The sequence below is a fragment of the Crocodylus siamensis genome, chromosome 1 (assembly GCF_052110815.1).
Source record: "Crocodylus siamensis isolate JL-2025a chromosome 1, ASM5211081v1, whole genome shotgun sequence".
Classification (NCBI taxonomy): domain Eukaryota; kingdom Metazoa; phylum Chordata; order Crocodylia; family Crocodylidae; genus Crocodylus; species Crocodylus siamensis.
Window position 1 is genome coordinate 261811226 of NC_143395.1, and position 27526 is coordinate 261838751.

General features: G+C 44.0%; 1 protein-coding gene across 3 annotated transcripts in view; it reads right to left on the minus strand.

Annotated features, from left to right (window-relative positions):
* The window catches only part of KDM6A (lysine demethylase 6A), a 239234-nt gene extending 223738 nt beyond the window's left edge, over positions 1-15496 (minus strand). For 2 of the 3 annotated variants that reach the window (XM_090061774.1, XM_090061761.1), the window contains exons 1-2: positions 15027-15494; positions 14779-14842 (exon numbers count right to left, since the gene is read on the minus strand). In XM_090061774.1, coding sequence (XP_089917900.1) covers positions 14779-14842; positions 15027-15190 — 228 coding nt within the window. In that variant the 5' untranslated portion in view covers positions 15191-15494. Of the gene's footprint in view, positions 1-14778; positions 14843-15026 lie in introns of all 3 variants that reach the window. The other variant, XR_016444037.1, reaches the window with a different exon arrangement.
* Between the last annotated feature and the right edge of the window lie 12030 nt (positions 15497-27526).

Genomic DNA, 27526 nt, shown 5'->3' on the forward strand with positions numbered 1-27526 from the left:
TGTTTTTTTTACAATACACTTTTCAATTCTGTTTTCCTCAAAGGGATATTTGGTGCCATGCGTTAGAAGCGATAATTGCTAAACAAATTAAACAATTCTGGACATAACCAAAGCCATGGTTTGATCCCCTTGTCTGTGCAAAAACACAGTGGTAGACCTGGTAGAACGTAACATTCTCTCCCCCTCCCAGGAGGCTATAGGAAATACTTGCTTAAAACCTCCTTTAATTTGAAACACTAACCTTCCAAGGCACCAAAATAAAATGCACCAAATTTCAAGACCATCTAAATACATGCAGATTTTAAAGCACTTAAAAAGTCAACCTTTAAAACAACAAGGGATTCTCAATCCTAACTACAGCAGAACTGTTGCTCTGACAGAAATAAATTTATTTCCTATGCTACAGAAAACATTTTAATTGGAAGTCAAATTAAAAAACAAAATTTGCTTGGTACTGTGTTTCGTCATTGTAGCAGATTGTTTCTTCTGCATTTATTTAAATTTCTGGAATTTTTACTAAACAAATGTTTTATGAAAACTCTCCTGGCTCAAAATTTGTATTTTGAAAAATGCTAACTTAATAGCATGCCTCTGAAACTTTATTACACAAGCAGCATACAAATGTGAAAGTGTAAGATGTAGGGCACCAATAGGGATTTTTGGAGCCAATACCGATAGCCAATTTTTAAGGAGGTACATCGGCCGATACTGATTTCTGATATGCAGCCCAGCAGCTTGAAGAGCAGTGTCTGGCTAGTAAGTCTGTTGTGGTGTATGGGGAGGGGGAAGAGAAGGGGAGTGAGGGAGGGCAGATCAAAGCCCCCACAATGAGGGAGGGAGTGAGGCTGGGGCAGGGGCTGTCCAGCCAGGGCAGGGCATGGAACAGGACAGAGCTGCAAGCAGCTCATCTGGGGTACACAGGGGGCGGTTCCCGCAGTTGCACGCACCCTGGGAGGGCATGGGGAGTGAAGGGGTGTGCCCCCAGATCTGTGTGGAATGGGGTGGGGAGGCTGCTGCTGTGAGCTGGGGTCAGGGCTGCCCCAGGTTCTTCCTGGCAGAGGCTGGGCCAGGCTGTGCTCAGGGTGGGTGGTCGTGCTGGGAAGGAGATTATGAGGGAGGGGGGCTGCAGCCACTCACCGTAGTCCTCCCCCCTCCCCACAAGTGCAGCACAGCCCAACCCTACCCCGCCAGCCCTCCTGCTGGGAAGAGCCCAGCACAGCCCTGGCCTCAGCCCCAAGTGGCAACCACCCACGCTAAAGACCCGGGGGCACAAACTCCCCTCTCCCATACCATCCCAGGGTGCGTGCCCCACTATGCGCCCTGGATGAGCCACAGCTCCATCCCGAGCCCACCCACCCCAGCTGGGCAACGCCTGCCCCAGCCCCACTCCCTCCCTCACTGTGAGGGTCTTGATCTGCCCCACCACACACCCCTTCCCTTCCATCACAACAGACTTACCAGCTGCACACAGCTCTCCATGCTGCTGTGCTATGCTCCTCACTGCCTACATGCTGTACTGAAGGGCCATTCATGGCATGGGCCATTTATCAGCCAAATTATGGGCCACATCAGGCTGATTTCAGGTACAATCAATTTGCTTTATATTGGTGCCAGTCCAACACTGGACCAATGTATCGGTGCACTTCCAGTAAGATGTCACTCTCAAGGACATGTATGCGGGATATACAGAAAAATACTAAATGAACACTTAAAAAAAAAATAATAATAATAATGTATGGGTATGTTCACAGGTTTTCAGGAAGAGACTTGAGAGGAATGCTGCAGGAATTTAAAATACATTTGTATGTTAAAAAGCTTTATTTCCACAACCAGGATTTTGATCATGACTTAATGAAAAATTACTTGCCGTGTTACCTGAAAACCTTACTAATCATTCTCATTTATATGAAAGAAAGAAACAAGATTAGTAGTACTACAAGTACAGAACAGTGGTTTGACACCAACATATTTTGCATACAAGTCTGATCTACTGCTCACACAACAGCCAGACAGTTGCATGTACACTTTTAAGGTCCTTGCAATCTTCTGTTCAAGTGAAAGAATCCCATTTGAAGAATGGATCGGTGAGTTTGGGGAAGTGAGGATTCTGGAATTATACCAAGCTACAGAGCTCCTAACCTAATTGTTTTTATCCAAACCTAAAAATTTAGTTCCACCTTTGCTTAGCAGCAGACATTATAAAATGCAGAGTAAAACCTCATGCTCCCTCCTCCCACTAACCATAATGCAGCAATGGGACAACTTCATACAGAAGGGCTCTGCAATCCCCCATCTCAGTACATTATGACAACTACTGCACTGCAGAACACGTTAAGAGCTAGTTCCTGTATCACTGGGGAAGAAGTTTGCTGTAGGAGATTCAGCATAGGGCAAGGGATATGGGAGACAACTAACAATACCCCAAATATCAGGATACTGGGAGAAAAAAAAAGGCAACTGCCTAGTTTTACTATGCTGATTAGAGTGCACTATTTCAACAACTAATCCAATTTATCATCATTACATTGGCAGCCAAATGATTCAGAAGTAACACTTCAAATCTAAAAAACATAATCCTCTTAAGAGTGTTGAAGGGGAGCTGACACAATGGAGCTTGCCCATATCTTTTAGCATCCATTTCTTCTATGAATGGAATGGCAATTAATGTTTTACCTAAATGCACTACATATTTAACAACACTATATTATTTTTAAGGCCATTTATTCACTGTTTGTATCAGAGCTGGAAAAGCCTATCAGATCATACAAATGACCCCCCTTCAATTGCAGGATTTTATCACAGATGTTTTGTTGAGTTTTGTCCAGTATGGTTTGAAGATGGAGTGGGGAGGAAAGGGAATCATTACTTTGCAGTCAAAGGCTGGATAAACACAAGCTGAATTTTAGAAAACCATTTAAAAATGCCACATTTTTGTAAAGCTTGAGCTCTAGAAGTAGAGAAATGCAAAGTTCCTTTTTTAAATTAAAAAGCTACAACTATTCCAACATATGTAAAACTGCTCCTCTCATAAATCCACCTAGACTCTAGCCCTTTAATTCTCACGCATCCATATCCTGTTAGGATTTTTCTACCTGAAAAGTTCCTGTGTAGTTATACAAATGGAATTTTTTTAGAGCATAAATCAACATTTCATACATGTTTCTACTGTACGCACCTCTGATACTGAAAAACAGGTTTTAATACACAAAGCTTCTACCCATACATGCAGTTCAAGTCACAAAAATTTTAAGTTAGAGTAGTGCTAACTCTTATGTAATTTGTACTAAACCTTTTGTGAAGAAAAAGAAAATGATAACTCTCAAAATGCTATTTCTCTTACACACAGTAAGGATGTGTTTTTCTTGGGGTGTTTCATCATAACCACAGCTGAATTTTTTGTGATTAAAGGACCATACAAGTTATCAACATTACATATTTTTCGGTTCACTTGAGATGAATAGTGATTGACAGGTCAGGTTAACGTGGTCTCTGAATAACATTACAGGACTAGATTTAAAGTTTCTGGAGTGATCTGTACTTTCCAAAATATGGAATAACTACAAAACAGGAAGTTATGTGTTTTTCAATTTATTAGCAGCAGGTTCACAACAACATCCAGGGGTCACCAAATGTTGCAATTTTACCACATGTGAGGACTGACCTAGATGCGAGTCACTGAAAGCTCGGTGCCCACACAACACTGGACAAATTCAAATTAATACCTGATTTTCCAGATGTGCTTTTGAAATGTTCCGGTAAGTTTTCAACCATTCTAACCTGACTTATTGGTCTGGACAAATGTGGTTTAAAAATGGTCTAAGTCAATCTCTTTGACCCTGCAGGGTGTGATGCATAACAAATAGGGTTAGGTTCTAAGACCTAGAGTGTACTGACCTAAATACCTATTTCTGCTGCTTTTAGAGACAATTTTGGTAATCACCAACAGCAGACATTACACACAAGCACAGGGTGGTGGTGAACATTACCATAATGCAGACAGTAATTACAGAAACATGCATCACAGACAATGAGCGAAGAGCACAGATCCACACAGGAGACTATATCTTGGTGCACATCACTCTCATAATGCACCACACAAAGCATCTGACTGTGGGCTTCCACCACACCAATCGCATAAGAGTGAATTTACCTAGCATAAAACGAATTTTTGGTATAAAAAGGGTCATCACATAAGAGGGAATTCGCACATACAGAACCCGCATAAAGCAAGGGAAAACTGTACAGATAATTACTCAAGTGTTAAGAAAGGGAAAAAAGTAGGAATTACTGATTTAAACACAACCCTGTCCAAGACTCTTTCCTGAAGTTTAATATCTGAAAACTTTCTGGAAGTGATCATCCCTTTAAGGATGAACGTGGCCTTATTCTACTACCATATACTTACAGATTCTGATTACATAATTAGATTCTCTCATATCATTCCAGCAATTACATTCACATATTACAGTGCTCCAGAAGTTCCTCAAAATCTTCTACTCATAGCTAAAGTAAGTATTCAATACTTTCCAATTATTCACCTCCTCCACCCAGTCATCTCTGTATTTAAAGGAAGATACCAGCCTTCTATTATGAGCTTGAAACATTTTACCATTAGAAATCAGTGCATTCTGCTCTGTGTTGTGGGGGGGGGGGTAAGAAGCCAGAAGAGACTGTTGTAGACATACATTTGTCATGCTGTGTAATGAGTGAGGCTTGTTTTCACAAGTATCTTAAATTTCAGCCTTGTTTTTAAAATAACCTCTCAACAAGTCTTCTCTAAAGAATAAGAGAACTGTTCCTGACAGAAATGTACCTTTGACTGTGACTACTAAATTTGAATAGTAGCCTCTTCCTAAGGATTTTTTTTGATAACTGCCAATATAAAATTATAAGCATTCTCTTACGGGTTTCGGGTTTTTTTGTAAATGCAAAGGAAGACTTCAGTTTCTACTAAGAAAACAAGCATTTAAGAAAAAAAAACAAGCACCAGGCCTTCCTTGTCCAACGTAAAAAAGCGCAATAAGCCACCCAGACCAAATTTTAACTCACCTTAAGTCAGCTTGGTACCTCTTATCAACGATATATTATTTTCTTTTAAAAACATTCTAAGATTTAAGTCTCTCAAATTCAAGGGTTGAAAAATTTCCAATACTCATAAACCTGAGGATTAAGCCTACTTAAAGATAAAAAATACTTGGATCACCACACCAAAGCCCAGTCAGGAAATACAGAAATATACTGTTTACTCTCTTCTGTATTTGATTGTGCCATTTCCAAGATACTTTCTTTACAACAAAGTTTTTAACAAGTATACCTAATGTGTATGCTTTTACATTCCTTTCCCTTCCAGATGTCATTCCACATGTTCTTTCCCATCACAGATTGTGGGGCATCTTTTTTAACATTGCTTTGTATGTGGCATTCCCAGTTTTACTACTTCTAATTCACTTTCCTTTCTATGTTGCGTTTTATTTTCTTTTTGTTAAATCATTTCCCTAAATTTTCCAACCTACTCATGCTCTGCTACAAAAACCTCAGTCCCTCACTTAAAATCCACTAAGCATTTAAAAAATACTGCTTCAATTTAGGGCTGATTAAACCCGTGTCAGGCACACAACCTGCTGACTTACCTGCCTCTCCAGCAGGGAGAGGAGGGCAAGCTGCTAGTGGACAGAGCGGTCCTTCAGCTGGAGGGGGGGTATGGTGCTTCCCAGTGCAGCAGCAGCACCCCCCACTCCCTGTGCAGCTCAGGTAAGCAGGCAGGCTGGGGGGGGGGAGGGTGAAATCAAGCTCACAGGCGGAGTCTGCTTTCCCAGGCTGCTGCCAGGCTGCCTGCAGCACTTCCTGCAGAGCCATGGAGGTACATGGAGCCTGGTGCTTCACTCCACAGCTGTAGGGGCAGCATACTAAAACTTCTTGAAGGAGTTTTAGTTTGCTGAGCCCCGAGTTATTTAAAGTGCATTACACCACCGAATTTCCTACAGCAGATGGAATGCACAATACACCACCAAGGCGTGCAAACACCAACAACATTAAAGAGCCGCAAAAGCATTTAGCCCACTTTAAAAAGTGTTCTGCACACATGCCTTGTTTCATCTACACACAGCCTTAATCATCAGCCATCACCCTCCAGATTTAAAAAGCAAAAGAGCCTGACTTTTCTTTTGCTTTTCCCTTTACCCCTTAGAAAAAAAAATGACAGCATCCAGGTTATTCAGCCCTCTTTTTTTCCTCCTAAAAGGGTAGTCGCAGTATGAAACTGCTTTACTTCTGCCTCCATCTCCTCCTCTTAGAGCAGCTGTTGCCTCTGTCACTTTGTTCTAGGTTTATTTCTCGTCTCAAGGGCAGGAGGCACCAGTCATGACTACATGCAGAACTTACAGGACAAAGGGCACATCTGAATGCCCACTCAAAATAGTCACACTTACTCACACACCCCCCTCCACCATTTCCTCATAACTTTTTCCTGTACTCCCAATATTATGTGTGCTATAGTCTTACTTATCTTGCTCTTGAAACTACTGAGATAGGGAACAGCACTGCAGGCAAACTAACAATGAACCGCGCAAGTAGACGGGTCAACAACAAGATTCTGAGAGGTGAGGGAAAAGAGGGTATATCATTACTCTCTTCCCTTCTTTCTTTGTCTCCCCACTTTACAAGAGCAGTGGAAAGGAAGTTGTGAGATTTGAGGTTAAGGTTTTCTCATAAGGGACGCTCTCATCTCAGAGCAGGGTCTTCTTCCCGATCCATTCCTGGAGAGCAGAGAAACCACCTCACCTCCCTTTCCCAGAAAGATGGAAACATGGCCCCTCCATGATTCCCCTGAGAAGCTAATCCTTTTACTTGGCAGCCTAAAACACAGGCAGCTCTAGCAAAGACAAGCACCCATATATTGAAGGGTCTGTAATGGACAAGTCATTTTGGTACTGTCTGGTTCTTCTGTATACTTTCTAAAAACTCGCTTAGATTCTATATCTGTCCTATGCCTCCTGCTAGCAACAGAAACTTCCAACACCCCCACATTCCTTTAGGAAAGGGGTAGTGGTATCTGGCTACTGTACTATCAGCACTCTCATCTCCTAAAGCAATGCATGAACATGCTACTTCCTCCCTTCTCTACCCTCAAAAAGTAACACTACCTGGGCTGCTTGTGCCTGTCCCTTTCCCCAACAGGAAAGTGAGTCAGAACTAAGGAGCATAGTTAGCTATGTTTCCCTAGCCTTCTCCAAGTTCCAGGGCAAATGAATGTTTCAAACCATAAACTAAGAGAGAGAGTTAGTGCTTTAACAGCTGCCTTGACTGACTTTTTCACTCTAGTAGTATGGAATAGAGGTCTAAAGAAAGTGTCTAATGTTTCTACACTAGGAGTCATTGTGCCTCCTGACTTACTTTAAAACAATACTATAAAAAACAGAACACAGTACCTCAATTTCCAAAATTCTATCTTAAGTTCCATGAGATAATGATTAATTTAAATATTAAATCTATATTAGACAAAAGATCTGAGCTCTGAAAGCAAAGCTCTTTGAGAAATGAGCAGAGTTTTAACCACAGCTCATTTAATAGCTGACCATGAAGAAAATCCAAATAATGATACACACTGTTCTAGAAATATGAGTTCATAAAACAGCTTAAGTCACTTCTTCATCTCCATAAACTAGCTTCTAATTGTATGCGTCAAATGCACAAGATACCCCTTTTGATCATCATACAAATCTAAAAGGACTAAAGGCAGGTATTAATAACAGTTCTATTGTACTCTAGTGTAAAAATAAAGTGATGTATGGACTATTATCTGTCAAAATTATTGTTCAATACCCAAAATGTGTTTTGGGGTTTTTTGGTCATTAATTTAGTTGCCTATTTACTTACATAAGAGACTCTTATATCATTCCCAGTAGGGACCCAAAATAGCATCCAACTGAAAATACACTGGCCTACCAGGCAACTTATTTGATATATACTTGTTGACTCTAAGGACATTTATACAAGTGCTGTGTGTGTGTGTGGGGGGGGGGGGGGGGTGGCACTCTAATTAAAGCACCCAGAGCGTCTTGTGTATCAGCATCCTCATGCTTCAAAATGGCAGTGGGGACACTTCAGATGAAACAATTTAGATGAACACTTTAAATCAGACACGCTTTACATAAAAGCACCCCTGCTGCCATTTTGAAGCACAGGGATGCTAGACGCTGCTGGAGCGCAGTAATTACAATGTGTTGGAGCAGTCTGCAGCAGCATGTTAATTAAAATACGTTGAAGCAGCCTCACTGCTCGTGTATAGGCGTTCTATAAACCTAAAACTTAAATTTCGCAAATAAAGTGCATCACACATTAAAATTATCAAGCAGAAATAGTCTTTAAATGTCCTTGCTTTAAACTGAATTAAATTTAATTACTCAAAAGTGATTTAAAGCCATTATTAGTCCTTGTTTATTTTGCCCAGTTCTGAATTAAATACTTCATAAAAATAGTTTTCAGGTAGTACCCACCCTTCCTGGCCCTACAAACTCAAACCACACCAACTGTGCTTTGCACTTTTCCACAGGATTTTAGAATACTGCTAAAAGTATTCTATAGGCCAGTTTCTGCCCTCTGTTACTTTTCTACAATCCCATAAGCCTTCTGTAGGGCTCCATACATGTATTAGTCAGGGTACATTTCAATTTTTCTAGATGATGCAAATGAGTATTCTGATAATGGGTAGGATATAATAATCTGGTTATGGGCTGTTCATTATAGCTATGTTGGAATAAGGACACAGTTTATAAAAAATTGTCATCTTCCTATGGCAGAAATCAAACTACCCAGAACATATTAGTAAGGTTCACTGAACAAGTGTTATTTAAGTACCAAGGAGTTAAGACCTAGACCTCAAACTTTCCACCCTCAATACAATTCCAGAACTTCTACACAGAGGGAGTCTAACACTCATGGTAGTTTAGTGAGGAAATACATGTCTGGAATTTAAACAACAAGAGCAGAGGGACTGTACTTACATACAACACTATGTGTATGTGTCCATGCAATAATGGAATGGCCACTGGTCTGACCAAAAACAATGCATCATTAAGGTCAACAAATTAACCACCTTTAAACAGCCTCGGATGCCTTCTGTCTGCTAATTTGTCTCTTCAGTACTTAGTATAACCACCTAAGCTTGCAAACAGTTCAACAAATCTGCCAAAGAAAGGTCATTTTTTCCATTCACCCCAGAACTGCAGATTTCCTCCCACACATATATGCCAGACAGAGTCCCAAGACCAGTAATACTTAGCAACAGACCAGTGACAGCAACTAAGTCTAAGACTTTGAGATTCTATGCAACTCAAAATGCACGTTTAGCCTCTCTGAATCCTTGCACAACTGATCTCCTCATACTACCAGCACTCATTTTAGATTAAATGAATCAATACCCAGGCATGGCCTTGCCATTCATAAGTAACATGGATCTTGTACTCATACCAACACCAAAATAGTTTTATACCAGCCAATGATTTTGGGAAGACTGCACTGCCTGCAAATGGCAGAACTACTAACACATTATGAAAACTACCCACAATGGGTAGACACAAAAGCTTTGGACCATTCTATTACATATTTCATTTATATAGTACTTGGTCCAAGTAATATCTTTACAAACTATTTTTTCCCCTTCTTAAAAGCCACAGACCACTAAATAAAATGAATTCAACAGCACATGTTGAAAGGAGTCTTATGGTTAAGGTACAGAGCTGAAATAAAGGTGACCTAGGTTTGATTCCATCTTTGTCACAGACTTCTGTGCAACCCCAGTGTGCTTAAACGCCTCTGTCTGTTAAACAAAAGGACACTTCCTTTTCTTCCCCATGCCTACCTACCTAGTTGCTTTTGATGGTTAAAATCTCTGTATCAGGGCATCACCTAGCTCAAAAGTCCCCCCCTTCCTCTCAAACCTGCTACGAACCTACAGATACTGCTGTAATATCAATATTCATACTACATGACAAGTGTAAAAAGCTACAAAAATGAACTAGTCTTCATATAAAATTCCATGTTACTGTTCATATCACCTCCCCCAATACTTGACAAGAAAACTTGCTGAAATGTAAACGTCAGTATGTTGAATCAATCCTGAAATGTAATTGCAGTTCTTGAAAATTATCTTGAGCGAAGTCACAGGTCCACTTAACTTTCCAATAAGCTACAAAAAAAATGAGAACTGTAAACATTTACAACTTTACTTAGTTTTCTAGTGACCAGAGAACTTAAGCAGTATTAATAAACATCACACTGTAGACTTCACAAATGCCAAAAGCATTTAAGCAATAAAAACAGATATCATTTCAAAAAACTTTGTCCAAAATGCTTAACAGTTCTGAAACTGCTGAAACTTTCTGACTATATGAAAACAAATAGAATCAATAAGTAACTTTTAGTACCAGCTGAAACATCAAGACTATAAACATGATAACAGAATAATGCATTCTTTACACATGAGAAGAATAGTGATGTATCATTATAGGCAATTCAGAACCATCACATTTTACAAGTAGGAACACTGGAATGTATTTAACCACGTGTATTAAATCACTGTTTTTTTCCTTTTTGTTCTTTTTTGGGACCAAGCACAAACAGAACACAGAAATCTAAAATCCATAGGCTAGCCGCAAGTATCTAAGAAGTTTAACTTGAGACTATTATTTCATAGTCTCAACTTCCACATACTTTTAAAACAAAATCACTGACTCCAGATTCTACCTATTATATAGCTTCCAAAACTGTCACTTACTTTATATGAATGAGAAACAAGACAACATTAATCAAAAAAGCATAAAATATACTACAATGCTGTAGAAGGCAACAGCTCAGAAATAATTTAGAGAAACTGAGAAAGCTATTGACTTTCTCTAATGTTATACCATGAGTGTCATGATAGCAAGACCCTGGTTCCCCAGCTCTCAGTACTGCCATTGTTTTAGATGAGCATTATAATTATTTGTAAACAGTATTTCTACATTTTGACAAAACCACATTGAAACCAAAAGGTTTTCAGATAAAAAAATCCTTTTACTACACCAGATGTTTTCTTCTTACATTTCAAGCTTTCTGGTATAATCAAAGAACAGTGAATTGTGTTTAGTAGAAAATTAACAGTCAGCATTACAAGGCCAAAGTCAACTTAGCTCACATTGGCCTAAAGCATTTTTAAAATATACCGCTACAAGTGACACCCAAAACTGCAATAATGAGAATATTTTCCCATCTATTTATTTTCTGCATTTGTCAACCCTGCAAATAAACAACTAGTTAATTTTCCGTTTGTCTATGGCCTTTGTACAGCAAGGAAGAGAGGCACTGTTTTTTTTAATAGCGGGGTAAGGGAAAGGCAAAAGGCTGTAAAACCATGAAAACTGACATGGAGTCTGAGACAGGTATAATACATACCACTACTTTCCCCCCTTTTTAAGTATAGCATATCACAGACCAATTAAGCTCAATGAACAACAGTAAGCAACAAGCATGTTGAACCCAATAAATTATATAAGCCACATCATCCTAATGCAGTATAAAAAACAAACAATTACAGCTTGTTACATGAAGATTTTTCACACAAAATAAATGTCAACTCTGACTAAATACCACAAGAACCATAAAAAGAACCTTCCCTGCAATCTACTTCCAGCACTGCAAAAACTCTGCTACTCTCCTCCAAGCAAATTTCTAGCCTTCACTTCCAGGGAGGAGAAGAAGGAAAAGAAGGAAAAACAGAAAGAGAACATACTCAACCATAATAAGAGACTTAGAGAGATATTAAAGAGTGCCTTTTAACTTCATCTTACCTTCTGATCAGTTAGGGGGGCTGAGCTGATCAGACACATTTAAGAATGCATGTGGTGCAACCACAACTGGGAACATCAGAATTCCAATACAGATGTAATTTTCCCATCCAACTCCCTAGAAAGTCAGACTAGTTGCACAAACACTGAGAGCACAACTCTCTAACCATAACCTTCAGACTTCATTTTTTTGCAGAATTAAGCAGAAAATCTTCACGTGTGTGTCAAACAACACACACAATCACATAATGATTTGATTTCCTCCATCTTATCAAGCTCACAATTCACTGAGCCATGGCATAACACTCATGGACAAAAACCTAGACTTTCTATATGCCACACAAGGCAGATGGGTCTGATTTCTGGATGTGTACACCTCTCTACTTTGTTAAACCTAAAGGCAGGACTCAAAATGAAGCTCCTAATACTTCAGAGGATGCGTGTCTCTAGCATCATCCTGCACAAACCAGAAATTTAGAGCCATACAATAACCCCAATTCCACAGATGTTCAGGAGGGACAAGGGAAAAAGTCCCTGTACCAAACAGCACAGAACTGCTTCTTTATTAACCCTCCTGCTTCCCCATCCCCAAGGTAAAAAAAAAAAACCAAACAAACTCTCAAAGTAAGGCAGAGAGAGAAGACTCCAATTCTGCCCTCTTTACTTAAACCAGCTTGAAGAGGTGATGGCCATACTGCACTCCCCCTTGACAAAAGGTGCGTTCGCAATGCCATTCTCCTTTTGAGAAGGGGCACTAAGAAAAAATTTGCCTCCTAACACCATTCCTCCTGAAATAGCTTGATGTCATGCTTCATTGTGTACCTCTGCATAATAACAAAGCAATTTTTAGCATTCTGCATAGTTCAGAATTCACTAGCCAAATAAGATTTCACAATTTGTGAGAGTCTATGAGCTTTGTTAACTACTGTTCTTTCATGAAGAGATTCAACAACTGAATTACTGTAACTCCAAGAACAGTACATTAGAATTCCAGGTTATGATGCCACTCTATGGCTGTTGGTTACTTTTAGCAAGAAAAAAAATCTTATCAAATTACAATGAATTGTGTTAGGCTATATAATCTAACCCTGCCCATACAGTACTAGGTCTCACAGTCTATCAAATAAAGTTCACATGTAGGAAATGGACTATACCTAGAGTAATGCATTTTAAACAACACTAACTTTGTATCTTGCTTATGGCAATAATTCAAACAAAAATCCAACCTTGAAGCATCACCCAGTTCAGACTCTGAACAGAATGAAACAGAATTAGCCAAGAAATTCTTGCCAAATACTCAGCACCATATAGTAACATTATGGGTTTGTTTGGGTTTTTTCCACCTCAGAATAAATTATTTGGTTGTCAGTTCTCAGAGATCATTTTTTCAGTTCCCCTCCTCCCCCCGTTTGCTTGTATTTTACACATTACTGAGATACTAAATCCCCAAAACCTTACAAGGCAAATTCAGGTGGAAGATGAAGACATTCACCTTTTATTTTTAATTATTTATCTTAGAAGTCTGGACCTATTGCTACAAGGTGTAGCAAACCATATTAAACATTTTGGAGAAATCTGCTTTGAAAAAGTCAGCTTACTAGTTTGCATAACAATAATGTGATATTCAAAATAGCAGAACTCAAAAGCTTCACCATTAGTAGGGAATGAGCTCTACTTCTTGTTTACACAAAACAAACTGAAAGTGTAATGCAGTGTATTATAGAAATAACAAGCATGTGGCTGTGTACATGTACACACACGTGTGTACATACACACACGTTTCTTAACAGCATCAGTAAACTCCACTTCAAAGCCAGTTAGTGATTTTCAGTAATATTTTAACTCCTTCCCCCGCCACTCCAAGTTAATTCAAGTACATTAAAGATTTATATTATTCAAATGGCTGCAAGATCAGGTTTCTGCTGCCTTGCCACTTTATTGGAAAACCAAGACCCTGATTATAAAGAACAACTCCACAACTGGAGGGGAACAAGGGAAACCTAAACTTCTTTAACACAGAAACTAAGGGAGGGGGTGCATTTTGTGGGGGGTGGGGGGGTTGTTGTTTGGGGGTGGGTTTTTTTATTTAAGGTTTCAGCATTTTGTTTGGTGACTGTGCCAGAAGCACAGCAAGGCCTAGATGGGCATTCAAGGCACTGGGGAGTAGTGCCTTTTAAATCACACCCACACAGAGAAACCAAATTTCACACACACGTGTGAATATGCAGGGGGAGGCGAGGGGATGCGCCCCAACACCTGAGCAAGTGTCAGGAGCCAAGGCACCGGGCAGAGGGCCTGCAGAAGGGTCGGCAGGGCCCAGGGCTCCCCAGTCTCCTCCTTGCAGAAGCCCAGTGACAGGCGCGGCCCGTGCGTCGCAGCCTTTGTCAGGGCCGGGTGCGCTACAGGTTGTGGGGCGGGCGAGGGGGGTAAGGGAAGGTAAACGAAGGCGAGCGCGGGGCGCGGAGCTACGGGGGCCGGAGCCGCCCGGCTCCTTTCCCTGTTTACCTTCCCCCGCCCGCGCTGTCTCCTCCCTGCCCGGCCATCTTGGGCCGGTAGGAGCAGCCATTACTTAACTCAATGACAGGGCCAGCAACTTTCCGCGCACGCCAACAGCCCGGCCCGGCCCGGCCCCTCCCGGGCGCCGGGCGGCCGCACGCGGGCAGCGGGCACCCCCTTCCTCGCCCCTCCCCGGGCGCCGCGCGCGGGGGGGCAACGTCAGCAGCGCCGCGGCCGTTCGCTCCCTCGCGCGCAACGGCCGCGCCGCCCCTCCCCCCGCGCGCGGCACGGCCACGGGGGGGAGGACGAAGCACACGCGTGGGGCAGCCCCGCCGCGTGTGGGTGGGCACGCGCATGTACACACGCACATTCACGCACACGCGGGGGAGAGGAGCTGCCCTCCCGGTCCCCCTCACGCAGGCCCCCGCCCTCCCTACATTCCCCCCCTCGGCCCGCTTACCTTTAACAGCAAGGCCTTCGTTCTGGCGCCATCTTCATGAAGCCTCAGAAAGCCGAAGAGGCGGCTGCGGGCGGGGAGGGAGCGGGGGAGAGGGAGAGAGAGAAGCGCCGCGTTAGTGCGAGTCCCCGGCGCGGCCTCGCCCGCTGCCACGGGGAGAGCGCACGGGCGGCCGGGCCGCACCGCGCTCCCCGCACGGCCGCGGGCAGCACACGCACTCGGTGCGGGGGGGAGTCGGGGGAGCCGGGTACCTGTCGAGGCCGGAGAGGGCTTCTCTGTCGTCGGCTGTCAGGCTGGCGAAGTCCTCGTCGCTCGGGCCGCTCGCTTTCCCCGCCGCCATTTTCTTTTCCTCATCCCCGAAAGGAGCGGCAGAGGCGGCGGCGGCAGCGGCGAGCGACACTCCGCACGATTTCATGGGCGCGCAGCGCAGTCAGGTGGCGGCCGCGGGGCCCCCCCGACGCCCGGCCCCGACGCCCCCCAGTGCCCGGCGGGGCGGGGTGCCCGACGCGCGCACGCACCCCACAACTTTTATTACAACAACAACAGCCGGCAGGGAGGGGGAGGCGGGCGGGGAGGGGAGGGGAGGGGAGGGCGGAGGGAGGCGGGGGGAAGCCCCGCTGCTCGGGGGAGGAGGCGGAGGTGGAGGCGGGCAGGAGGAGGGAGCCCCGCGCCGGAGGCTGGGGGAGGCGGCGGCGGCGGAGGGAGTGTTTACATGGCCGGCCGCGAGGGGTGAGCGCGGGGCGGGGGGGGGGGGGCGTGTTCGCGGCCGCCACAAACTTCCCCAGCAGCGGCGCAAAGTTGTGGTAATTGTGTCACCGCGCTGCCGCCGTGACCCCCCCCCCCACCCCAAGCCCAACTCCTACTCCGCCTCCCTCCGCCCCGCGCCCGCGCAGCCAATCGCCGTCCTCTCGGCTCCGCACGTGACCTTTGTTGACTTACGTCAGTCACAGCGCTCTTCCAGCGGGGCGCTCCGGGTTTGGTTGGCGCTGTAGGCGCCCGCCCCGCCCCTCCCCCCACCTCCGTCTCTTCTCTCCCTCTCCCGTCATTGCCATCCCCTCATTGGCCGTAGAGGCATCGGGGGGCGGGGCGAGGGAGGGCTCCGGCTCGCTATTGGCTCAGGGAGCTGGCAGTCAGGGAGCTTTGTCGGTTGCCCACAATCAGCAAGTTCAGGTGTGCCGGTTAGATAAGGGGGCTGGGCTAGGGGGGGCTCGGTTGCGCCGGGAGCCAAGCGCCTGGTGCCTGGGGCCGAGGCACGTAGCGGCCTCGCTGGCTGCCGGGCCCCGAGGAGGGGGTAGGAGTTGGTGAAGCGCTGCCTCCACTCACTGAGCAGGGCTGCTCTAGGGCTCTTTCCCGGCGCGGGGTTGACGCCCGCCACGGGTGGGAGCAACTGCCGTCCCCGCGCGAGCTCGGCCTCGTGCGAGTGACAGGTGGGCTCATGCCGCACCCCCTCCCGCGGCGGTCACGTGGCCCGTTCGGGAAGCGTGAAGAGGGCTGGGGCGGCCAATAGCTCTCTTTCCCCCCCCCCCCCGCACGGCTCCGAGGGGCGTGGGTAGGCGAGACCTGCTTGGGCAGGGCAGAGCCCCCCCAGAGACTGACCGAAACACCTGCCCTAGGGCACCAACTTTCAGCTCGGGTTACTGCATGGGAGGGCCCCTGCTCTCCTGGTACATCTGGAGCAGGGGTGTCAGACAGCCCGTGACCCCACGGGGCATCCAGCCCGCAGGCTCACTCCCCCTACCGGTTTGGGACCCGTGCTGTGTGCCCCGTGCCAATCCTGCATGCATGAGTCCTGTCAAATGTTGTGTAGTGCGAGTTGGTCCCTACCTGGCCTAGCAAGCTGTGTGGGGGGTGGTGAATGGGTTTGATGCCCTGTTTTAAGGTATTGTGTTTCAAAGAAGTTGAGGGTGCTGCACACAGCGCAGGCCCAGGACAGACTGGAGTAGGGGCTGCATGCAGCATTGCTTTGTTAGGGAAGGTGGAAGCAGTATGTGGTCCAGATGGGCCTTGTGCTGCTCATCAGGACTGTGGAGCAGGACGAGTTTGATACCTCTGGCCTATAAAGTGCGTGTCTACCCTGCCTTCTGCCTGACCTCAAGCTAACATGGCTAACTATCTTTCCTTCCTCTCAGCCTGGGGTCATCTTTGTCTCACTTTTTCGCAATTTTCTTCCCATGTAGCAGAACAACTGGGGAGAGTTACTCTTAAGAGTAGGCTGTTGCTTACAAAAGCTCATGCATCTGCCCCAGTGAGTTTTTAAGGTGAATGAGTCTCAATGTAGGGTGCCCTGCAGCACCCTAAGGTACTTGGAGATCCTTTCAAGAGTGGTGTGGGGTACCACATGATGGTGTTAGCGCTGCTAGGTGTGCAGCTGTGATTTGCAAGATAGACCCAGACATTACAAATACAAATCCATAGTGGATTCTCAGTTCTTTCTTTGCTCTGTTATTTTTCCATAGTCAAAAAATGAATGAAAGCCAGGAGCTGGCATTTTCCAAGGGGTGCCTTGAGTCTAAAAAGGTTGAGAATCGCTGCTCTAATGTGCCGTCCTATCCTATCTTCTGTCTTAGAGAAGTGTGAGCACCCGTTGTTTAATTAAGCTGCTCAACCGAACTTCTTGGAACTTGACATGCATAAGCAGAGCTTCTTTGAAACCTAATATATTAAAATGGGTATCAAACTCATCCAGCCTCACAGCCTAGATGGGGGTTGCTGGGCTGGTGTGCGGGCCTAGACCAGGACTAACCCCCATTGTGCAGCATTCATGGTGCTGGCCCCTATCTGCATACAGGACATGCTGGCCCCAGGACTTTTATGCATGTAGGACCAGCATGGAGCATGTGCTGCCCACAACACAGAGGCTGGACCCAGTGCTGCAAGCAGCACAGGTCAGTTGGGGGTGCCCCATGCAGTCTGTCCCCCAAGTCCCCATGCCACACTTGGTCCAGCCTGCAGCGCATGCCCCGGCCTGACCCCCTGTGCTACATGCAGGGTATACGGCACCAGGTTCAGCCCATATGCTGTATGCAGTGTATGGGGGCCAGGGTCAGCATGTGAGGTCAGTCCAGTGACCCACGGACTGGATCATACAGCTCTACAGGCTGGATCTGACCCACAGGCTGTATGTTTGACACCTGTATTAAAACATGGAAAAAAGGTTGTTCTGTGCCATGTCTGTTTTCTCCTTTAAATAAGGCCTGGTCTGTACAACGTTTATTTGATGGGGTGTGTTTACTTCATGGGCTTCTGATTTGTTTTATTGGACTGTTGATGCTACTTCAGTTAGGGAAGGAGGCAGAAACTAAAATCCTCCAAGTTACCTAATAATTCTTTAATAAGAAGTTTGCTGAGTGTTTTCTTTTTACAATGTAATTAATTAGTACCTGGAAATTGTTCAGGACAGTCAGGAAGCTCCGGGGTTTTTTGGATAGGGTTTTATGACTACTCCCTATGAAAATTATTAGGGGTCAGACCTTCAGCTGATGTACACTGATGCAGCTTACAGCTTTTGTCCCCATTCTTTTAAAATGGGCAGATAGCAACCCTCTCCAATATGTCGTATGAGGGTACTTCTCTTCTATTTGCCATCCACTTTCTTGAGGCCCTGGTGGCTGAAAAGACTACCTCTCTATTAGTCCGTATCTGCTCAGGGAAAGGTTTGGTTTCTGCCAACTGCATGTACTGAAGCAGCAGTTGCAACCCCCTGGGAGAGAAGTTGGGAGACTCAGAGGCCAGGTCCTGTATTAGAGGAGCAGATGTGGGGGTGCTCTGAGAGCCTTGCTGTCTACTGCTCCCTTTTGACTTGTTTTCTCAGTGTCAGGCTTTTCAGAGGGATATTCTACAAGCTGGAGAAATCTCAGATGGTGCTTCATACATTATGGCACAAATCCTCAGAGAATTTGCATGTTTGCATCTTTAGGAACTGATGTCCACTATGTTGGTGCCATCAACATCCCCAATCTCTATTCAGGTGCTGTCCAATCCAGTAGATGCTTAATTTTCTGTTGGCTGTTAAATGCAAAACCCCTAACTGAAGTAGTGTTGGCTCTTAACAAGCTGCTCAGTATTGTAGCTGAAGTAAGAGCCCTGAAGACCACAAAGTAAGATTTTTTTTGCATGGATTTGTCTACTTGTCTAAAAAGCAAAAGGTATGCTGGGACCATATAAAAAAAACAAGTGCAAAAGAGAGTTGGGTGTGGAGGGGTGTCTGTCACCAAAACAACCAATATCATACCCGTTATAACATGCACCTGGGAACTGGTAAGCCTATGTTCATTTCCTTCCTCCACCTGATTTAAAACAGGGTCTTGAAACCCTATCCTGGATGACTGGTTTAACAGCTAAGCTACTGTCTGTTCACAGGGTTTTTTCTCCTCGTAACCACAAAGTTTTGCTATGTATTTAAGCCCGTTTGCTTTGTTCAGTGTTTCAGTCCTGCCTAGCTTAGGCAGTTCTCTGGTCAGCTGGTTTGTGAGCATCACTTCATTAGGCACCTAATTACCTCAATGCTTGAGCACCTCACTTGGTTCCTAGGCTAAGGGTTGTGCTAGGTAGCAGCATGTCTAGAAATCCAGTGCTGCAACATCCAGTACCTTTGAGGATCTAATTTCAAGGGCCTTGTCCTCCTATCTGTATGCCGGGTAGTACCCTTAATCCAAAAATAGATCCACTGAATCAAAAGGAATTATCGTGGAGTCAGTCAGTTCCACGAAAACAGCAGGATCCAGTCCTAGATGACAGTATATCCTTGGCAGAGATACTGAAGAGTGTTTTCAGAAAAGCCTTTTATTGTTTAAGAATCTCTGTTAGCATTGGGACGTTCTGCTTATCACATTCATCCACCCAATATCACCCCACCCTTACCGGTCCTTGTCTTGCTGCTTTAAGCACCCAACCTTCAAAGTAACCTTCCCTCGTCGGCATCTAGGCTGCTGTGCCACTTGATCTGGCTTTCTGCCCATCTCCGTCATACACTTGGTGTTACTGTTTCCTACTTTGCTCAGCCCCATACACACAGTTGTTTATTGCCTAAGGGCCAAATTAGGGAAGAGGGAGCAATATTTTCCAAGTTCTGCCACTTACAAAAGCTTTGTCTCCTTGGAGAGTCCTTCCTTTTTCAGGGTTTCAATGTCATAGGTGCTAGAGAAGCCTGTGCCTGGGCATCATATCAGAATCACTTTTGTCAATAAAATGTACGTCTTGAATGTGTGGTCATGAGGAAAAACTTGAAAATGTGAAATGCACATAACCAAATCAGCAGGGTCTGCACAAAGCCTGAACCAATGGTTTTGTTAACATCATCCCAAAAGAGACCCGCTTCTGGAGAAAAGTGTAACTAAGGAGAAAGGAGAGGAAAAAAAAAAGGTGTAGCTGGCTTTCTAGTCCACCGCAAGGTGATGTACTTTGGCAGCTAGAGTCAGAAAGCATTCTCCATCTTTGCAACCCCCACCTTCCTAGGAAGACATGGAAGCTCCCTGCCATTCCAAATGTAGGATGACCTGGGAATGGTACAAGGAAAAAGCTGTTACTCTGTTATGGGCGAGGTCCTGTATGTCTTGGCATTTTTACAACACTTGACTGCTTTAATCTGCCACTGTTCACTGTGTTGGGCAGATCACTCAAAATTTAGTCATGCCCAGTCTCTTTGCCCCTCCTCCATATACTTCATGTATTATGTGGGGCTCTAGCAGATTCCCTTAACACCTTTCTGATTAATGAAAAATATTAAGCAGTGGTTCTCTTCCCATTTTTGATATTGTGGATAGAGCTAATCCTCACAAATCTGTGACTCTCTTCTCACATGCTTTGATAATCAGTGAAGTAATCAGTAACTTTATTTTGTTATTGAAAGATGAGCTTTTAGAGAATAAAGTGGGAACACGGGACAAAGTATCCTTATACCATATTTCCATATTGGTCCTACTCAAATCCTAATTCTGCTGTTACCTCACCACTTCACCCTGAACAAGCTCGACTACATGAAAACCTCAAAAAGTGTAACTAAGGAAAAATAGAATGCATATGAATGTTTCAATTCATGCAAAAATTTGCAAAACCAGATATTATTTCTTTTTCCCCATCAGTTCCCTCTCCCCTGCACACCGTGCATTACTTTTTCTTACCAGATACCTTTGCATCCTACATGTAAGTCACCTGATTTTTTAATCCGGATATGGGAGATTGCTAGTATACATCATATGCACACACGTGTGTTTTTACAAACACATTTTTGTTTTCTTGATATTAAAACCTTTTCCTCAATCAATCTCCATTTCCCAAGATTTTATGTCCCAGTTAACATACCTTCAAAAAAGTTAAAAATCTCAAATTACACAACAGTTGTTTTAAACTCTTTCTTTTATTCTATTTTAAGTGTGTGGGTTTTAAATTTCATGGGAAAAGAACATGAACTAAAGGATTCATTTGATAAAATGAATTATCAAATGAATCAACCGGGTTTTTTTGGTAAAAAGAGAGAGAGAGAGATTTCAGCTGTAATACCTCACTGTTGAAATCAGGATTTTTAATTGTAACTTAAAATTAGAGGCCAAATTAAAAGTTGTCTCTGGCTCAAGGGAAGTCTTTTATTCTCTGCATGCCACTTAGCACTGATCTTGTGAATTAACTTGGGGTTTCCGTGTCCTAATGTAATACAAATAACCAGTAATAGCGATCAGTAATTTCATGCTCTGTTGAGGTGCACACCCTTTTCCTCTTACATTTGAATCTTTACATTCAAGCAATAATACACATGCACTTTAAGACAAGTATTTGATTGGGAAAAAAAAGGAGACTCAGATGTTCAGCCTATTTCTGATCTCACTGAGGTCAATAATAAAAATCTCATTCACTTCAAGTGTTGCAAGGGTGGGCAGTCTTGGTCCATCTCTGAGACAGACATTATTGTCCATGCAGCCCAAACCACTTGATTGAAAAAAATTGACATCTGTATAACAGTCTGCTTTTCACATGCATCAAACAAAATGGTTGAATTCTGGGAACACTCAATACTATGGATTTTAATTTAGGCATTTTCCTTACTGTACTAAATGCATACTGTGTTGTACATTTTAAATAGAGTTTTTATCTAGATATAAATACAATTTAATATCTTGGCTAATTAAATAAAACAACCAAATATATTCAGTGAAACAATACCTGGCATTTAATGTAATGCTTTACAGTTTCAACGCACTTAAAAACCATTCAGCTGCATTCTCAGTGAATATAAACTAGCACACTTCCATTGATTTTAATGGACCTACGTCAGTTTAAGCCAACTGAGAATGTGGGTCATTAATTATGTTTCACAGTCTCTTTCTGGAATTAATAAATGCAGAAAATAGTACTAACTACATTTACAGATGAAGAAAGAGACTTAAAATAATTTCTTGGGCAACTAGATTCAGGAACCACCTCCTCTCCAAATTCAGGGAAGATGCACGCTAGCCACAGGAGACAGAACTATAAAACCAGAAGAGATTTAATGATTTGAACCCTGCAGTGGCCAGGTGGCACTCCACTGAGCCGGAGACCAATGAGAATGGGTAAGTTTTGTTACTAGAGACAATAGGATAGGGAAGAATTGTACATAGATATGTTTCTACTTGTTATCAAGTCCTAAAAAATAGAAACTGCAGCAAATAATCTCTGAAGATTCTTCTGGTTGAAGAGTGTACAAGGCATTTGATGATATAATCCACCTATAAAAAGCTATCTAACCATGCAAGGGAGAAAGACAATCCTTGTTATGGATTCTATACTACAGTCATGCCTACATGGTAAATTCACCATCTATGACAGTTTACACTCAAGCAAACTGCAAGTAGAGAGAGCCAGGTTTGCACAAATGGGCTACTTAGTTTATCCCAAGTGCTACATACAGACAGCTATGGTGCTGCTTGTCTAGAAAGTCACCCTGTGGAGCAGTACTGAATGCTTGGGGGTGTCACCACCAGGGTTGTTAAGCTTACCGTGTAGACATAGCCTATGAAAAATGAAAGCACAGTTCTGCCAGGAACAAATCCAACAGGCTGCCTTTCTGGAGACAAGACTCTGGGATAGGTTACAAAGTCAGTAGGTAAAGGGATATTCCTTCACTGATGATATTCCATGCTGGCATGAGTACCTTACAGATACCTCGCAGTTATAGAAGAGGTCCAGCAATTCAGAAGGATGTTGATGGAGAAGACTCTCAGAGGCACGCACTTCAGGCCATGAAATTGAACTATAGAAAGCAGGGTAACTCTTTTCTTAAATATGTAGATGGGTAGGAAGCAAGCTGCATTATATTATGAGGGGATTTCCCACTGAGTGATGTGCCAGGGTTCTTATTCTGTCAATATTACAATGTTCTTGGAATTTCTGAATATTTTAAGTGAACATTTCCTAACAAGAAGTGTTGCATCCATCCCAGCAGAATTCTGCATGTGCTTTTATCTTGATAGATAAAGAAGAATTCATCACAAAACTAAAAACTTTGTAGTCGCTTAGGTACAAGTGATTATGACTTTATTCTGTTTGCAATACATGCAATTAAGTCCAACCTAGTAATACATGTACTGTGTGCTTTAAAAGGGCCAATTTCACAAAACTGAAAATAATTATGATGCAAATAAATTGGGAGATTTTTACCTGAAAAAAATGAATGAAAGTTGGGAATATATTTAATAATATTTTGCTAGATCTGGATGAAATCCCACAACTGAAGAAAGTCGCACTGATTAAAGATTAACCTATTTTAAAGAGGAAGGGAAAGTGGTTAGACAGACTGACTAATACCATTGTTAGGATTCATTTTGTTCCAAATATACTCAGAAAAAAAAAAACACGACCTTGCTGTCCTTAACACTAGTGCCTGTAGGTTTCTTGTGTCCTTTAGTTTTCCCTCTTACATTTCTTACCTCACAATTACTATTAAATTACTATCATCTCCCCTTTTCCCTCTTCATTTTTTTTGCCATTTATTGTTACGTAAATTGTAGTATCATCAAACAAAACTAATCTGCTAGTTTTTAGAAGTGTAAATGGAATGACCCAAATAATTATAGGCCTGTCATCAATCCAGGCAAAATAATGAAACAGCTGATATGGACCTGGCTAATAAAGAATTAAAGGAAGGCAATATAATTAATCCAAATTAACATGGGTTTTACAGCTAAGATATTTTGTCAATCTTTTCAGGGTTCCTTTACCCCAAGTTCTTGGGCTCCCCTCTACGGGGTGGTAAAGGCTACAGTCTTTGCCCTTAATAAAGGCAAAGGCCTGAGGGCAAAGAAAAAAGCGTACTGGCAGTGGAAGCAGGGGGCACGGACAAAGGAGGAGTATACCTCCCTGACCGGAGCTTGTAGGGATTTGGTGAGGAAGGCGAAAGCAGCACTAAAGATTAGATTAGCTTCTGGGATTAAGGATAACAAAAAGTCCTTCTTCAAGTATATAGGTAGCAAGAAGAAGTCTTTGAGTAACGTTGGACCCCTATGAGGCAGGGCAGGGCAATTGGTGACAGACACGCGAGAGAAGGCAAAACTCTTCAACAAGTTCTTTGCCTCCGTGTTCCTGTCTCCTGACAATGGGGTGCTCTCGGGTGATAGCGTAGAGAGGCTCAGGAAGGATGCGAGTCCCCCAACTGTTAGTTCAGACCTAGTTAAGGATTACCTGGAGGGCTTAGATGTGTCCAAGTTGGCGGGCCCAGATGACCTTCATCCACGGGTGCTGAGGGAATTGGCTGGTGTCATTGCGGAGCCATTGGCACGGCTGTTCAAGGACTCCTGGTGCTCGGGCCGAGTCCCTGAGGACTGGAATTGAGCCAATGTGGTCCCTATCTTCAAGAAGGGGAGGAAGAAAGAGCCTGGCAACTACAGGCCAGTCAGCCTCACTTCTATCCTGGGGAAGGTCTTTGAAAAAATTATCAAGGGCCACATTTGTGAGAGCCCTGCAGGGGAAGTGATGTTGAGGGGTAACCAGCATGGGTTTATGCCAGGCTGATCCTGCCTGACTAACCTGGTCTCTTTCTATGACCAGGTAACAAAGAGCTTAGATGGGAAGGAGAAAGTCGATGTCATCTTCTTGGACTTCCAGAAGGCCTTCGACACAGTGTCCAACCCAATTCTGGTGGGCAAGCTGAGGGACTGCGGCATTGACAAATGCACAGTCACATGGGTGGCAAACTGGCTTCATGAGTGAACCCAGAGGGTGGTGGTTGACGGGTCGATGTCGACCTGGGAGGGTGTGGGCAGCGAGTCCCCTAGGGCTCGGTCCGTGGGCCAGTGCTGTTCAACATCTTCATTAGCGACCTGGACGAGGGTGTGACGAGCACCCTGTGCAAGTTCGCTGATGACACCAACCTGTGGGATAAAATGAATACACCAGCAGGCAGGGACCGCATCCAGGCAGATCTGGATAGGTTAGAGAAGTGGGTGGATCTGAACAGGATGCAGTTCAACAAGGACAAGTGCAGGGTGCTGCACCTGGGGAGAGGGAACCAGCATTATGGTTATAGGTTAGGGGCTGACCCTCTTGGCAGCACAGAGGCAGAGAGGGATCTTGGCATCATGATTGACTCCAGGATGAATCTGAGTCACCAATGCGATGAAGCAAGAGGCAGAGCCAACCGCACCCTGTCATGGATCAACAGGGGCATCACTAACAGGTCCAGACAGGTCTTGCTCCCCCTCTATGCGGTGCTGGTCAGGCTGCAGCTGGAGTACTGTGTCCAGTTCTGGGCACCGCATTTCACGAAAGACGTGGAGAACCTGGAGAGGGTCCAGAGGAGGCCACTTGTATGGTTGAGGGCCTTTGTGGCCAGCCCTATGAGGGAGAGGCTGAGGGACCTGAATCTCTTCAGTCTCCGCAAAAGGAGACTGAGGGGGCATCTTGTGGCTGCCTACAACTTTATCAGGAGCCACCAGCAGGGACTCGGGGAAAGTCTGTTCACCAGCGCCCCCCTCGGAGTCATCAGGAACAATGGCCACAAGCTGAGGGAGGATAGGATTAGGTTAAATATTAGGAAGAACTACTTCACTGTAAAGGTGGCCAGAGCCTGGAATAGGCTTCCCAGAGAGGTGGTGCTCTCACGTTCCCTGGAAATCTTCAAGAGGAGACTGGATAGGCACCTGGCTGGGGTCTTATGACCCCTGCCACCCCCAGTGCTCCTTCCTGCCCATGTCAGGGGGTTGGACTAGATGATCTGTCTAGGTCCCTTCTGACTCATCGATTCTATGATTCAGTCATTCATAACCCAGTATCACATCTTATGAGGCCAACAAGGACCAAAGATCCCTTACCCAGTGAAGGTGTGTCCAGACATGAGCCCCTGCACATGCACACTTGTTTGCTATGGCAAAAATAATGACACATTTGTGTCGCTGCTTTGTGTCCTGGGGCGCACCCACTCCAGTACACACACTCCAGCACGCACCAAGTCCCAAGTAGGATATGGGAGGCTAGGGCCAGTGCCTGTGCTAGCCTCAGCAGCCTTACCTGACAGTCTCCCAGGGCAGAAACAACACAAATCCAGCTGCATGGATTCTGCCTGGCAGCCAGAGGATAGCTCTAGACCAGGGGTGGGCAATTAGTTTGGGCAGAGAGCCACTTGCCCAGTTTTGGCAAGCTGTTGAGCTCCGCATGGGTAGCCCCGCATCTTGACAGGTGCCCTGCCCCCTGGTTTCTATCTTGTGACCAGAAGTCCCACCCCCTAACCCCTGACCTTTGCCACTAGAAGTTCCTCCCCTTGCCCCCAGAAGTACTCCTTTCAGCAAGGGGTTTCACCATCTCAGAACCAGAATAATACCAAATTATATTCTAAAAAAACTAAACATCTACAACATAAATTAATTTGATTTGAAAAAATATTTTTGTCCTGGTTTACATGCATTTGTGTAGTGTACGTAGCTTAAAATGAAGTCTTATTCTTCTATATTGAGTCATTACAAGAGTAATCTTGTAATTTATCTATCTACTCTGGGCAGAACCTGTTTCATGATTGTTAGTTAGGAAACTTTGGCTGTCACAGGGCATTAGTTTCTCCAATATTCCTGTTCATCATTTCCCTGCATGCATGGGATTTATAGACCCCATCACAATGCAATTACAAATTTAATTGATAAAGGTGTTGATGCAACGTACACAGACTTCAGTAAGGCATTTGCATTGCAACTGTTTAAATTCTTGACTAATAAACTCAAATTACATAAAATAATCGTAACGTAACAGGCTAACTAATTTCCAAGTCTAAAATGTAACTGTAATTGACAAGTGTATTTCTCGTTTGTCCCAAATGGATCAGATTTTGGCCTTACAGCATTTAATATTTTTTTATCAATGACCCGAAAAAAATATAAAATTACTGGCAAGGATTGCAGAAGACACAAAGAGTGACCTGGAGCGCTTGGTAAATTGGGTCCAAGCAAAGAATATAGTCATACATCTAGCAACAAAGAATACAGGAGGATTATATCCTGGAAAGAGGTGGCTCTAATAAAAAAAAAAAAGACTTGAGGGGGGTCATGGTAAGTAATCAGTTCACCATAAGCTCTCAGAATAACGGTAATCGCCAAAGGGGTCAATGCAGCCCTTGGATATATAAACATGAATATTGAATCAAAGTAAGGTTATATGACTTCATTATTTGGGACTGTTGCTGCAACTGGAATGTTCTGTTGTGGTCTCTGTACTTTAAGAAGGCTATCAATAAACTTGAAAGGATTCCAAGAGAAGCTTTGAGAATGATTAAAGGATTAGAAAACACATCTTAAAC